This window comes from Puma concolor, chromosome B2 (genome assembly GCF_028749965.1).
Source record: "Puma concolor isolate L17-30 chromosome B2, mPumCon1.1.hap2, whole genome shotgun sequence".
NCBI classification, from domain to species: domain Eukaryota; kingdom Metazoa; phylum Chordata; class Mammalia; order Carnivora; family Felidae; genus Puma; species Puma concolor.
Window position 1 is genome coordinate 55501248 of NC_141671.1, and position 14095 is coordinate 55515342.

The 14095-nt window shown below is 39.9% G+C and overlaps 1 protein-coding gene across 3 annotated transcripts in view; it reads left to right on the forward strand.

The window, feature by feature from the left end:
* The window catches only part of RAB23 (RAB23, member RAS oncogene family), a 39994-nt gene that overhangs the window by 17254 nt on the left and 8645 nt on the right, over positions 1 to 14095 (forward strand). For all 3 annotated transcript variants that reach the window (XM_086707149.1, XM_086707147.1, XM_086707148.1), the window contains 2 exons: positions 10467 to 10623; positions 12155 to 12237. In XM_086707149.1, the coding sequence (XP_086563275.1) occupies positions 10467 to 10623; positions 12155 to 12237 (240 nt within the window). The remainder of the gene's footprint in view (positions 1 to 10466; positions 10624 to 12154; positions 12238 to 14095) is intronic.

Sequence of the window (14095 nt, forward strand, 5' to 3'; positions counted from 1 at the left end):
CTCTAATACCGCTTAGCATAATACACTCTAGTTGTTGCAGATGGCAAGATTTCATTCTTTCTGATTGCTGAGTAATACTCCGTTATATACAACGGAGTATTTCACATCTTCTTTATCCATTCATCTATTGATGGACATTTGGGCTCTTTCCATACTTGGCCCATTGTTGTTAGTGCTGCTGTGAATACTGGAGTGCATGTGCTCCTTTGAAACAGCACACCTGTATCCTTTGGATAAATATCTACTAGTGCAATTGCTGGGTTGTAGGGGAGAAACTGAAATTTCTTTTTTTTTTTGTTTTTAATTTTTTTTTTAACGTTTATTTATTTTTGAGACAGAGAGAGACAAAGCATGAGTGGGGATGGAGCAGAGAGAGAGGGAGACACAGAATCTGAAACAGGCTCCAGGCTCTGAGTGGTCAGCACAGAGCCCGACGCAGGGCTCGAACTCACGGACCGTGAGATCATGACCTGAGCCAAAGTCGGACGCTTAACCGACCAAGCCACCCAGGCGCCCCAAAGACTGAAATTTCTAAATGGAACTTAAAGTTTCCTATAAAATTTTGTCCTTTTGAAATTTATGACAACCTTTTACAGTGTTTATCCAACTCATTGCCAGTGGTAATTGCAATGAGAACAAAATAACTGGAGGTTTGATATAATACCATGTAGTCTTATAGTCTCTTGGCACTTTTGAATATACATCTTGTTTTTTCCCACTTTTGAAAATGTGGGATTTATAATAATAATGGCAGCTGAGGTATAATGAAAACACAATTGTGCTAAACATCTAAACCACCAAAGAAGTTGCCTTTCCAACTTGGTACCAGGGAAACTTGACTTCTACTGCCTATTCTCAGAAGACATTTTGGTTCCTTGAGAAATTAAGAGAGGTATACCAGGTGTTATGTAATAATGTCACCACTACTTCTCACTCTATTTACCGTGTCCTTAAAAGCTTCCCACCTGCAGTAGTTTGGACTGTTGCTCTCCGATGCATGCCAGTTTGGATCTTGAGCACCTATAACATGGTATGAGGCAGGAATTGTGTCCTTAGTACCCAAAGCTCTTAGATTAGATGGGATTTTTATCAAATTATTAATTTCATAAGCACTGATGCTAAAGGTCCTAAAAATAAAGTTAATTCTTTTTTTTTTAATGTTTATTTTTGAGGTGGGGGTGGGGCAGAGAGCATGGGAGAGAGAGAAAATCCCAAGCAGGCTTCACGCTCTCAGCACAGAGCCCAACATGGGACTCGATTCCATGAACTGTGAGATCACATCCTCATCCTGAGCCAAAACCAAGAGTCAGGTGCTTAAGCAACTGAGCCACTGAGATGCCCCAATTCTTTTTTTTTTTTTTTTTTTTTTTTTTGACATTTTTAAGTTGTCTTATTTTATTTTATTTTATTTTATTTTATTTTATTTTATTTTATTTTATTTTATTTTATTTTATTTATTTATTTTTTATTTTATTTAAGAGAGAGAGAAAGTGTGTGCACAGTGGAGAGGGACACTGGGAGAGGGAGAGAGAATCTTAAGCAGGCTTCACACTTAGTGCAGAGCCTTTCATGGGGCTGGATCACATGGGATCATGACATGAGCTGAAATTGAGAGTTGGAAGCTCAACTGACTGAGCCACCCAGGGGCCCCAGTAAAGTTAATTCTTGAGTAAGATTATTTGTATTTTCTTAGGTTATTACCACCACATCCCCTCACCCCATTCACACGGGGAAAAAAACAAAACGAACAGCCTAGGTGTAAACTAGTAGGAGTATATGAGATTTTCATTGTTTTCATTTAGCTTTTTTCTCTAAGTTCTCGGCATGAAATATATGTTCTTTTATGAGGAAAAAAGATAGGTTGGGTTCTCTCATTTTAAGCTTTTGACAATTTTATATGGCAGTATTACTTTTTAACCGTTATGGATAATTGTGGAGAATGTATTTACCATATGTATCTCTAATTTATAAAGCGAAACTGTGTTAGTTTATAACTGACCCAAAATAAAGTTTAACTTGAAAAAAGGCAAAAATGATCAAATGTCAAAAATGATTTGATTTGCATATAAATAAAAAGGAGAAAATGTGGGAACTGTAGAATTAAGTAGATCACTTGGGTCCCTGGTTTTAAAAAAAAAGACCAGGTAGCTAGAAATATTTTTATATCCACTGTAGTTGAGGAATTAATGCTTTCTTCAGTTTTTCCCTTCAGACTGTGTTCAACATTATTATCTTTTAAATTTCAAAATTGGACTCGTCTGGCTTGTCATGTAATTCTTGTTTAGTGCTTTTTAGGTGTCCACAAATCAGTTTCTCTTTACTACCTCTACAAAAAAACACTTTGCCAGAAACTAAAAAGAGAACCCATAATTATTAGTATTTACATCTTAATTTACTGTGGGTGATGTTTAAATTTTTTTCCACTTGGTTTCATTTGGCCTAAAAGGCTTTAAACAGTTTTGATTTTCCTACATTTAACATTTTAACTTAAAGTGATCTTAAGCATATAAATAGACGTCTGTTAAAAGCTTTTCTTAAAATGTAAATTTTTAGTCAACCATGTTAAATGGCAAAGAGAGTGGGATACTGAGACAGGTCTTGAGTTTCAGCTTCTTTTTCTAAGTTGTAAGAATAAACATCCCATCCCAGTGGCAATTATATTTGAATTTGAGAAATGGCATACTGAATATTCTTCTATGCTTTTCTTTGGGGTTTCATCAGAATGCTTTTGGTTGCTGACAACAGAAAAGCAATTTCAAACTGACTTAAACTACAAAGAAAAGTGGAAGTATCATAGCTTTTAGTTATGGTTTGTTCTTACTGTAACCTCTTTGATTCTCCCGGCTCGCCTCTCTCCCTTTGTGGGGTTTCTTCTCATGCTGATTTTCCTCTTGGTTGCAAGATTGCTACCATCAACAATGGAAGCCACATTCTTTGTTCACATCCTTGGGAGAAAGGATCACTTCCCACAACAATGGATTATAAATCCTGAGCTTTTATCTGATTAGATCACCCTTGACCAGATCACAGTAAGTAGTCAGAGGAATGTGATTACCCTAATTGGCTTGGTGCACTTAGGGCCTACTCCCTCAGAGCAGAGTGTAGGTTCAGCCTGCCTAAACCATGTGTCTACTATACAGTGAGGGAGAGGTGTTCTTGGGGAGGGAGGGGAATTGGATGCCAATTTTTGCCACTAACATAGATTCAAATAATGATGTAATTAAATAGAAGCAAAGACTAGGAAGAGAAGATAAAGGCTGGGAAGAATGCATTAAATAAGATAGTGATTTAGTGATAGTAACACCATGCCTCATAAAATTAGGACTTACTGATATATGTTCTAGAAATGTATCATCCAAAATATATAAAAATTTTAAAAGTTTATATTTAAAGAGGAAAAATGTTATAATTCATTTGAAGACCTATGATATCACAAACCTTTGCTTAAAGGATTAATTATGTTCTTAGAATGCTGTGTTGATTGTATAGTGAGACATGTTGAAAAATAACCTTGTAAAGAACAGAGCACAGATCATATTAGGACCATTTGGGATCCCAAATGATTCCTCTTAAAGTCTTAAGAAGTCCACCCTAGGCAGTAGAAATCATTCCTTGTATAGAAAGTTATATACAGTATAATACAGATTTTCATCATAGTTTTTACTATGATTTGGTTCTAAGAAATGTTCCTGACTAACAATATATAGAAAATGAGGTTACAGACTTGAGACCTATTATCTGAGATTATGTCCATAAATAGAAGGAAACTTTTTTAAAGTACCTTTTTTCACAAACCTACGTGAATATAAATTGTTGAAAATGAAATAGCTCTAGACAAGAAGCTATTTATGAATTTCAATTATAAATGCAAAAATTAAGGAACTGAATTAGACCATGCAAATCCTTTAGATTTGTTTCGAAATTGTATGAGCATGGAATCTGTAAAAGATTGGTTCATTATGTAATCTGTGAGCTTTAGGGCACCTGGGTTACTCAGTGGCTGGAGTGTCAGACTTCGGCTCAGGTCATTATCTAGTGGTTCCTGTTGGGCTCTGTGCTGACAGCTTGGAGCCTGGAACCTGCTTGGGATTCTGTGTCTCCCTGTCTCTCTGCCCCTCCCCTGCTCGTGCTCGCTCTCTCTCTCTCAAAAATAAATAAACAGTTAAGAAAAATAAGAGAAATAAATATTTGCTAATGGTGTTCTTATAATTGACACCACAACTTTATTCATATCTCTATGTTTCTGATGTGTGGATAAGTGGAGTAGTTTGTTAATTATTACAAGTGAATCTTTTGTGGGTGGCTTACTCTTAACTATGATGACAGAGTAACTTCTAACCATGTGATTCTTAGGGTAGGTGGTATTGAAGTAAGATTGCATAGTGGGAAAATACAGATCTTTTAAAAATATATGGATAGAAAACAGTAGCTGCCTTTAAATATCAGGGGTGTAAGATATGTCCAGATGACTGCAACAGAGAAATTAAAACATTATTAACTTTTTTTAACATTATTTTCTTCTTCTTCTTCTTCTTTGTGTGTGTGTGTGTGAGAGAGAGAGAGAGAGAGAGAGAGAGAACACGCACATGTGGTAGGGGGAGGGGTAGAGGGAGAGAGAATCTGAAGCAGGCGCCACACCCAGTGCGAAGCTCCATCTCACAACTATGAGATCATGTCCTGCGCCAAAATCAGGAGTCCAAAGCTCAACCGACTGAGTGGGTGGCAGATGTTCAAAGATGATTCTTTCTCTAGGTGACTGTTCTGGATTCTTCCAAGGTTCCCAGTTTCAGGGATATTTCTTCTGAGCACTTGTACTTGATTCTTGCAGTTGCTTTGCTCCCTTGCTCCCCTTTGTGGGACTTACATTCCACCTCCACCTTCCTTATTTATTTATTGTTGAGAGACAGAGAGAGACAGAGTGTGAGCAGGGAAGGGGCAGAGAGAGAGAGGAAGACACAGAATCCGAGGCAAGTTCCAGGCTCTGGGCTGTTAGCACAGAGCCCGATGTAGGGCTCAAACTCAGGAACTGTGAGATCATGATCTGAGCTGAAGTCAGGCACTTAACTGACTGAGCCACCTAGGCGCCCCCCACCTTCACCTTCCTTTATGCAAAGTTCCCATCACCTGATAAGCGGTCCTGTTGGACATGAGTTAAAGATGACCCCATATGCTAGCTTGTCTCTTAGATGTGGTTCACCTCTATCCATATGAAATTTGTGTGCATTCTTTGTCTTGCCATTGGCAGGAGCACAGTTACTCCCAAGTGTGGCTCTCTTTTTGTCTGTTGGTCTTGCCCTTTTGCTCTCATTTCCAGCCTTGAATCGCAGCACCATCAATCCAGAGTGTCCTCCAGTTGCTGGGAACATGTACCATGCTACTTACGAGAGAGAAGGGTTGGAGTGGATAGCATTTTCTCTGAAAAAGTCGTTTCCCCTTTGTCTCAATTCTTAAAAAAAATTTTCTTGAAGTGTTTGAGGGAGTTCCAAAGTTGTATAATGGATTTATGATCATTTCCTTTGTAAATTCTGCAAAGAATGATCTTTCCACACATACTTGGAATCTGATATTTATCATCTGTTTTATTGGTACTTACGTAAAAATTTTCTACAAAGGGTCTTTAACTTTTTAAAGTATATACTGTAAAGGGCTTTTATGGTGAGGAGGTATGCTGGTTTCCTAAGCAGAAAAGAACCATAATGCATCACAATTTCACAGAGTATTTATCTGTATGTATGGATGATAATGTTCAGTTAGGGGAAATTAAAATAAGTAGTTGTCTATCATTTGTCAGAATTATTGAATCTCCAGAAGTAATCCAGGTTGTTTGTCTTGTGCTTTTGGTTTTTCCTTTTGGTAATTGATTTAGGTTAAGTAAGCTAAGGTGGTGGCAGCGTCCAGTCTAAGGCTTCCTGTCAGTTGAACCATCCTGCTTCAGAGGAGCCATCTGAGATTGTAACTGCTCTTGTCATGACTTATTTCTGTCATCTTGGTTCAGGCTTTGTATTTTTTGTTTGTTTGGGTTTTGTGTGTGTGTATTTTCTTTCCTCCGTCACTTTGGATACATCTTCTTTTGTCCTGAGGTTTAATAGTTATACTTTCCCTTTTTATTCTTAATTTAAAAAAATTTTAAAGTTTATTTATTTATTGTGTGTGAGAGAGAGAGTGGGGAAGGGGTAGAGAGAGAGGGAGACAGAGGATCCCATGCAGGCTCCCTGCTGTCAGCGCAGAGCCCCAATCCTTTTTATTCTTATGGTGATTGCCTTTAATTTAAGATTCTGTCTTAATTTGAATGCCACCCCCACAATCATTCGCCAAATAGTTCTTGGCACAACTTGCTGGGGCTGGTTTTTCTGGTAGGTGATCCCAGGAAGAAGTGAGAGACTGGGGAAGGAAGGGAAAAAAACCTACACAGGTGCATTAATGAGCTAATTACTACTGTAGGCAATTGGGGACCAATCCCTGTGAGGAACCATGTAGACATGCCTCAAGATGGTCCCACCATAGTGAGGCTGAAGTTTTATCCTACCTCCCATGCATTCAGGTTTCTCCCCAGAGGTATCCGTTCCTTTAAAATAGGATAACCCAAGGGTCTTTCTGAAGTGTAGGAAAAAGCCATGAGGCAGAAAAGCCGAGTACCACCTGCAGCACACCTGCAGTGTGCTTCAAGGTGGATACAACAGGCAGGACCTGTCCACAGCTGCAGTGAAACTCCGTTGATTTCTTTAACATATTCATATTACATGTTCCTCCTCTTTAGACTGGCACTTTAGCACTTTTCCATGTTCCTCTGTTGTCTCTTCACCAAGTTGTCCACTAAATAATTTTGGGTTGTTATGGACATACTTTTCTTTTATCTGTTGATCACTGATTTTTTTTAATTTTAAAAAAAAATTTTTTTTTTTTCAACGTTTATTTATTTTTGGGACAGAGAGAGACAGAGCATGAACGGGGGAGGGGCAGAGAGAGAGGGAGACACAGAATCGGAAACAGGCTCCAGGCTCTGAGCCATCAGCCCAGAGCCTGACGCAGGGCTCGAACTCACGGACCGCGAGATCGTGACCTGGCTGAAGTCGGACGCTTAACCGACTGCGCCACCCAGGTGCCCCTGATTTTTTTTTAATTTTTAGAGAGCTTGCGAGCAGGGCAGGGGGGAGAGAGAATTTTTTTTTAATGTTTATTTTTGAGAGGGAGACAGAGCACGAGCAGGGGAGGGGCAGAAAGGGAGGGAGAAACAGAATCTGAAGCAGGCTTCAGGCGCTGTGCTGAAAGCTCAGCACAGAGCTTTAACTCATGAACCAAGAGATCATGACCTGAGCCAGAGTCATGACTGAGCCACCCAGGTGCCCTGGGAGAGAGAGAATCTTAAGCAGGCTCCTCACTCAGCGCAGAGCCTGATGCAGGGCTCTATCCCATGACCCTTGGGATCAATGATCTGAGCCAAAATCAAGAGTCTGACACTCAACAAACCAAGCCACTCAGTTTCCCCAATCATTGATTTTTTTAAACAACATTTTTCTTTTCTTAATTATTCTTACTGCCCATATCTCTGGCACCATCTGCTTAGTTTGTTGTGGTTTTTTTTTTTTTTACATTATTATTAAAATATACTTCTAAGAGTTTTTGTTTTTGTTTTTGTTTTGAAACTGGACCATCTTTTTATTTTATTTTATTTAAACATTTTTAAGTTTTATTTATTTATTTTGAGAGAGAGAGAGGGAGAGAGAATTGCAAGCAGGCTCTGAGCTATCAGTGCAAGCGCCCAACATGGGGCTCAAAATCAAAAACCATGAGATCATGACCTGAGCCGAAACCAACAGTCAGATGCTTAACTTACTGAGCCACTCACATGCCCCTTTGTTTTGTTTTTAAAGTGAGACTCTGTATCCCTGGAAATGCCCTTTTGTGCCCTCATTCAAATAATAATCGACTGGATATAAAATTCTAGGTTTAAAGCTAAGTAGAGTTTTATAATAAACAGCAGTTCTTGGGATGTCTGTCTGGCTCAGTCAGTAGAGCATGAGACTCTTATTTTTTTCTTTTAGTTTAATTAGTAGTTTTTGAGAGAGGCACGAGCGGGGCAGGGACAGAGGGGGAGAGAGAGAATCTCAATCAGGCTCCACACTCAGCATGGAGCCCAATGCAGGGCTTAATCCCACCATCCCAGAATCATGACCTTGGTTGAAATCAAGAGTTGGATGCTCAACTGACCGAGTCACCCAGGCACCCAGAGCATGAGACTGTTTTTTTTTTAAAGTTTATTTTTGAGACAGAGACAGAGTGTGAGTGGGAGAGAGGAAGAGAGAGAGGGAGACACACAATTTGAAGCAGGCCAAAGCATGAGACTCTTGATCTCAGGGTTGTGAGTTTGAGCGTCACGTTGGGTGTAGAGATAAGTTAAAAAATAAAATAAGTCTTGGGGCGCCTGGGTGGCTCAGTTGGCTAAGCCTCCGACTTCAGCTCACGTCACGATCTCACAGTTCATGGGTTCGAGCCCTGCGTCAGGCTCTGTGCGGACAGCTCAGAGCCTGGAGCCTGTTTCAGATTCTGTGGCTCCCTCTCTCTCTCTCTGACCCTCCCCCGTTCATGCTCTATTTCTCTCTCTCTCAAAAGTAAATAAACGTTAAAAAAAAAAAGTTTTTTTTTTTTAAAAATAAGTCTTGAAAAAAAAAGAATAGTTTATTAGTTGAAGTATAATTAAATGTTTTATTTATAGTTTAAGTAAATATTAAAGTTCGAGGAAATATAAATTTATTTACCAGTATCTAGTGTGATCTTATCAGTTTTATTTCTCCTTAAATTCCTGGAAGGTATCAGGGTACCTCTGTCTGTGTTGTACCCTGCCCCTGCCCCAATTTTGTAGTAATTTATACAGTTTTTGTAATTAATTTATTCTTTGATTTAAAACCTGTTTTAGAGTAGGGGAGATTTTCCCACGTGAAGTCTCTGCTTTTACAGTAGTAGTGAACTGTGGTTTTCTCTTTCATCCTCTTTTGCTTTGCTTTGGTGATTTGTAAACCCTTTTTTCCCTTCAGAGTGTCTTGGTAGCCCAGGTATGTATGCTTTGAATCTTAGGAAATTCTTATACCTGAGGAATCTGGAAGGAAAGAGTAACAGTAAGAAAACGTGCCTCGATTCCAGGAAATCCTTTTAACCCAAAGATGATTTTCTTTTGTTACTTATGTATCTGCTTTTGTCACCATGCTGCCTGATTAATTCAACATCTAATTATTTATGAAAGAGCTTCTTTCAGGGGTGCCTGGCTGGCTCAGTCAGTAGAGTATATGACTCTTGATCTCAGGGTTGTGAGTTCAAGCCCCTAATTGGGTATAGAGCCTACTTAAAAATAAAATAAAAGGGCTTCTTTTAGAAAGTTGCTGCTTGTTTTCAATCTTAGATATTATCAACCTAATGTGATAATTGGAAGTTAAAATATTGTCAGTGAGAATGGGAATTATACAATTAAACAGGATAAAAAAATGAAATTAAACCTTTTTCTCTATTTTATGTATACATGTTATATATATATATACACATATAATTCATATATACATGTTTTATATATATATATATATATATATATATATACCAGTGCCAAAGTTAAATATATATGTACATATAATTTATATATACATGTTATATATAATATATATATAACATATGCGTATATATATATAACATGTATATGAAAAAAAAATATATATATATATTTGGCACTGGTTTTTATTTTTTATTTATTTGTTTGAAAACAATTTTTTAACGTTTACTTATTTTTGAGAGACAGAGCATGAGCAGGCGAGGGACAGAGCGAGGGAAAGACACAGAATCTGAACAGGCTCCAGGCTCTGAGCTGTCAACACAGAACCTTTTGCAGGGCTTGAACCCATGAACCGTGAGATCATGACCTGAGCCGGAGTCGGATGCTTAACCGACTGAACCACACCCAGGTGCCCCTTGGCGCTGGTCTTTAAATCGTGTTCCTTAACATCACTGGTATTCTACTGAAATAAAATGATACATATTTTTTAAAAAGTTAATACACTGAGAAAATTATGACTTTTTCCTCATAGATTTTTCTTAAATATGTGCTAAAAGAAATTAAGCAAATGATAGATATTAACAGGAAGAATTTGGCAACAGCCTATCATTCATACTTAGTTTACCATTCTCTCTAGAGAATTTTTTTTCTTCCAAGTTTTTATTTAAATTCCAGTTAACAAGAATATAGTTTTGAGACTTGTACATAATTTTGAGAACCACTGGTTCTTTGAATTGGAAAATAGAGTTTAAATGTTAAAAATAAGCAGAATGCTACAAAGGTGAGCTCAATATTTATTTACATAAAATTGTCTTGATACACCTAAAGGTAATATAACATTGTATCTTCATTATACTTCAATTAAAAAAATTGTTTAAATATAGGATTGTTTCATTAATGTAAATAACATTTTTATTTTGTGACCTTACAGGAGCCCAGGCTTGTGTGCTTGTATTTTCTACCACAGACAGGGAATCTTTTGAAGCAATTTCCAGTTGGAGAGAGAAAGTCGTAGCTGAAGTTGGAGATATACCAACTGTGCTTGTGCAAAACAAGATTGATCTCTTGGATGACTCTTGTATAAAGAAGTAAGGTGTCCACTTTTGAGGGGGAGGTGGTAATTCTATACAGTTAAAACCTGTTCTAATTTATACATACATTTAAAAAATTTAGGAGAGGTTTTATAGAGACCCTTATACTTAAAATTTTCTGTGCGCTATTCTGCGTGATCAGTTTGGGTTTGCACTAAGTCATAAGTAGAACAAATTAAAGGAATAAATTTTGAAGGCCCTTTTAGAATTCTAGTCTTATGTCTTATACCACAAATCCAGCGCTTGATGTTAAGTCAAATCTAGATATAATAAGAATGTTAAGAAAAACATCCCTGTATATTTTAATATCTAAAGCATGGAGCTATCCTGTGTGGATGAGTTTAAATGGGTAAGTAGTTCAGATTCACGTTGTTTTGTATATTCAGAAGTAGGCTCAAATTTGTGAACAGAGCATCTAGATAATTCTGTAAGTATTTGTATATCATGTTGTTAACTTTTTGCTAGCTTTGAAAATCTTTGCTTGGTTTTTACCTTATTTTTTTTGTATATTCTTATATTAGTTATCTGTTGCTGTGTAACAAATTAATCCAAAACTTACGGCTTAAAACAACAAAAATTTGTTATTTCACAGTTTCTTTGGGTCAGGAATTTGGGAGTGGCTTAACTAGGTGGTTTTGGTTCAGGTTTTTCATGAGGTTACAGTCAAGATGTTGCTGAGGACTGTAGTCATCTAAAGGCTTGACTGGGGCTTGGAGGACCTACTTCCATGTTGGCTCATCACTTGACCGTTATCAGGAGGCCTTAGCTCTTTGCCATGTGGACCTCCCCAGGGCTGCTTGAGTGTTGTCACAACATAGCAACTGGCTTCCCCCAATCCCATGATTCAAGACAGAGCAAAGCAGAAGCCATCATGTCTCTTATGACCTAGTCTCAGAAGTCACCGCTGTCACTTCTGTGTGTTATTGATCACACAGAAACAGACCAACCTCGATTCCAGTGGGGGAGGAAACTATACAAGGATGTGAAGACCAGGAGGAGGGTGAGGCATGGGGTGGAATCCTTGAGAACCATTTTAGAGTAGAGCTACTACAGTCTTAATAAAACTAAGATCAGGAGTCATAATAAAACTACAGTTAGGAGTCCCCTCTTGTAGACACAGTTGTTAATACAGTAACTTTGGCTTTGTCAGCAAAGTGGTTTCATAGTGAGCAAGAGTGAAGAAGGGAGTGCAGTGTAAGATTATCAGGGTGCAGTTAAATTCAAATGTTTTTAAAGACAAGGGAGAAAATTAAGTATTATATAAAAAAAGTGATATTTAGCTATTTTAAGCCTAGAGTTTGGGACTATAGAAGTGACAGCATAATGGTATTTATTCTACAAGAGTACTGAAAACTAAAAATTCTGCTCAGGTACTGAGAACATAGCTTTGAACTGGTCTGGAAGGTCTCACACCGCCCCCCCCCCCAACCTCAAGCTGTATTCAGTAAATAAAATAAATATGATTTTTTAAAACAAGCTATCAGAAAGTACCTTTGTAAGCACTTTTTTTCTTTTAATTTATATATAGTGAGGAAGCTGAGGCACTGGCAAAAAAGTTAAAGCTAAGATTCTACAGAACATCAGTGAAAGAAGATCTAAATGTGACTGAAGGTAAACTGCCTTTTTAAAAAAAATTAATAGCAGGAAGTTTGTTTTATTCTGCTTATGGTTTTTCGGTTGTATTGTTTGGAAATCATATTTAATGCGAACAGAATTTTCTTATCACCTATCATTAAGTAAAATTAAAAAAAAAATTTTTTTTAATGTTTACTTATTTTTGAGACAGAGACAGAGCATGAACGGGGGAGGGTTACAGAAAGGGAGACACAGAATCCGAAGCAGGCTCCAGGCTCTGAGCTGTCAGCACAGAGCCGGATGCGAGGCTTAGAACTCATGGACTGTGAGATCATGACCTGAGTCGAAGTCGGATGCTTAACTGACTGAGCCACCCAGGCGCCCCTATCATTAAGTAAAATTTAAAGGCATGATGATGCTTCTTAGAATCCTTATTTACTAATGTCTTTTTTTTTTTTTTTATTAATTCTTTAAAATTTGTTTATTTTGAGAGGGACAGAGACAGTGCAAGTGGGGGAGGGGCAGAGAGCGACAGAGACAGAGAATCCCAAGCAGACACTGCACTGTTAGTGTGGAGCTTGATGTGGGACTTGAGCTCACGAAACTGTGAGATTGAAACCAAGAATTGAATGCTTAACTGACTGAGCCACCCAGGTGCCCCTTTACTGATGTCTTTGAATAGTTGTTGCTCTCTATAGCAAAACTCCATTGGGTTTTGTTTTGTTTTTTACCTTTAAAAATATAACTGGGTGGTTCAGTTAAAAATATAACTGAGCCTGGGTGGCTCAGTTGGTTAAGCATCAGGCTTTCCGTTTCAGCTCAGGTCATGATCCTCAGTTTCATGAGTTTCAGCCCCGTGCTGAGCTCTGCACCAACAGTGTGGAGGCTGCTTGGGATTCTCTCTCTCTCTCTCTCTCTCTCTCTCTCTCTCTCTCTCTCTCTCTTTCCCCCCCCTCCTTCCCTCCCTCCCTCTCCCTCCCTCCCTCTCCCTCCCTCCCTCTCCCTCCCTCTCTCTCCCTCTCTCTCCCCCTCTCTCTCCCCCTCTCTCTCCCCCTCTCTCTCCCCCTCTCTCCTCCTCTCTCCTCCTCTCTCCTCCTCTCCCCCCCTCTCTCCCCCTCTCTCCCCCTCTCTCTCTCCCCCTCTCTCTCTCCCCGTCTCTCTCTCCCCCTCTCTCCCCCTCTCTCTCTCCCCCTCTCTCTCTCCCCGTCTCTCTCCCCCCCTCTCTCCCCCCTCTCTCTCCCCCTCTCTCTCCCCCTCTCTCTCTCCCCCTCTCTCCCCCCTCCCCCCTCTCTCTCCCCCCCTCTCTCTCCCCCCCTCTCTCTCCCCTTCTCTCTCCCCCACCTCTCTCTCCCCTTCTCTCTCCCCCTCTCTCTTTCCCCCTCTCTCTCTCCCCCTCTCTCTCTCCCCCTCTCTCTCCCCCCCTCTCTCCCCCCCTCTCTCCCCCCTCTCTCCCCCCTCTCTCCCCCCCTCTCTCCCCCCTCTCTCCCCCCTCTCTCCCCCCCTCTCTCCCCCCCTCTCTCTCTCTCCCCCTCTCTCTCTCCCCCTCTCTCTCTCCCCCCCTCTCTCTCCCCCTCTCTCTCTCCCCCCTCTCTCCCCCCCTCTCTCCCCCCCTCTCTCCCCCCCTCTCTCCCCCCCTCTCTCCCCCCCTCTCTCCCCCCCTCTCTCCCCCCCTCTCTCCCCCCTCTCTCCCCCCTCTCTCTCCCCCCTCCCCCACTTCTCTCCCCCCTCTCCCCCACTTCTCTCCTCCCTCTCCCCCTCTCTCTCTCCCCCTCTCTCTCTCCCCCTCTCTCTCTCCCCCTCTCTCTCCCCCCCCTCTCTCCCCCTCTCCCTCTCTCCCTCTCTCCCTGCCCCTCTGCTCATGCTGTCTCTGTCTCTCTCAAAATAAATAAACTCT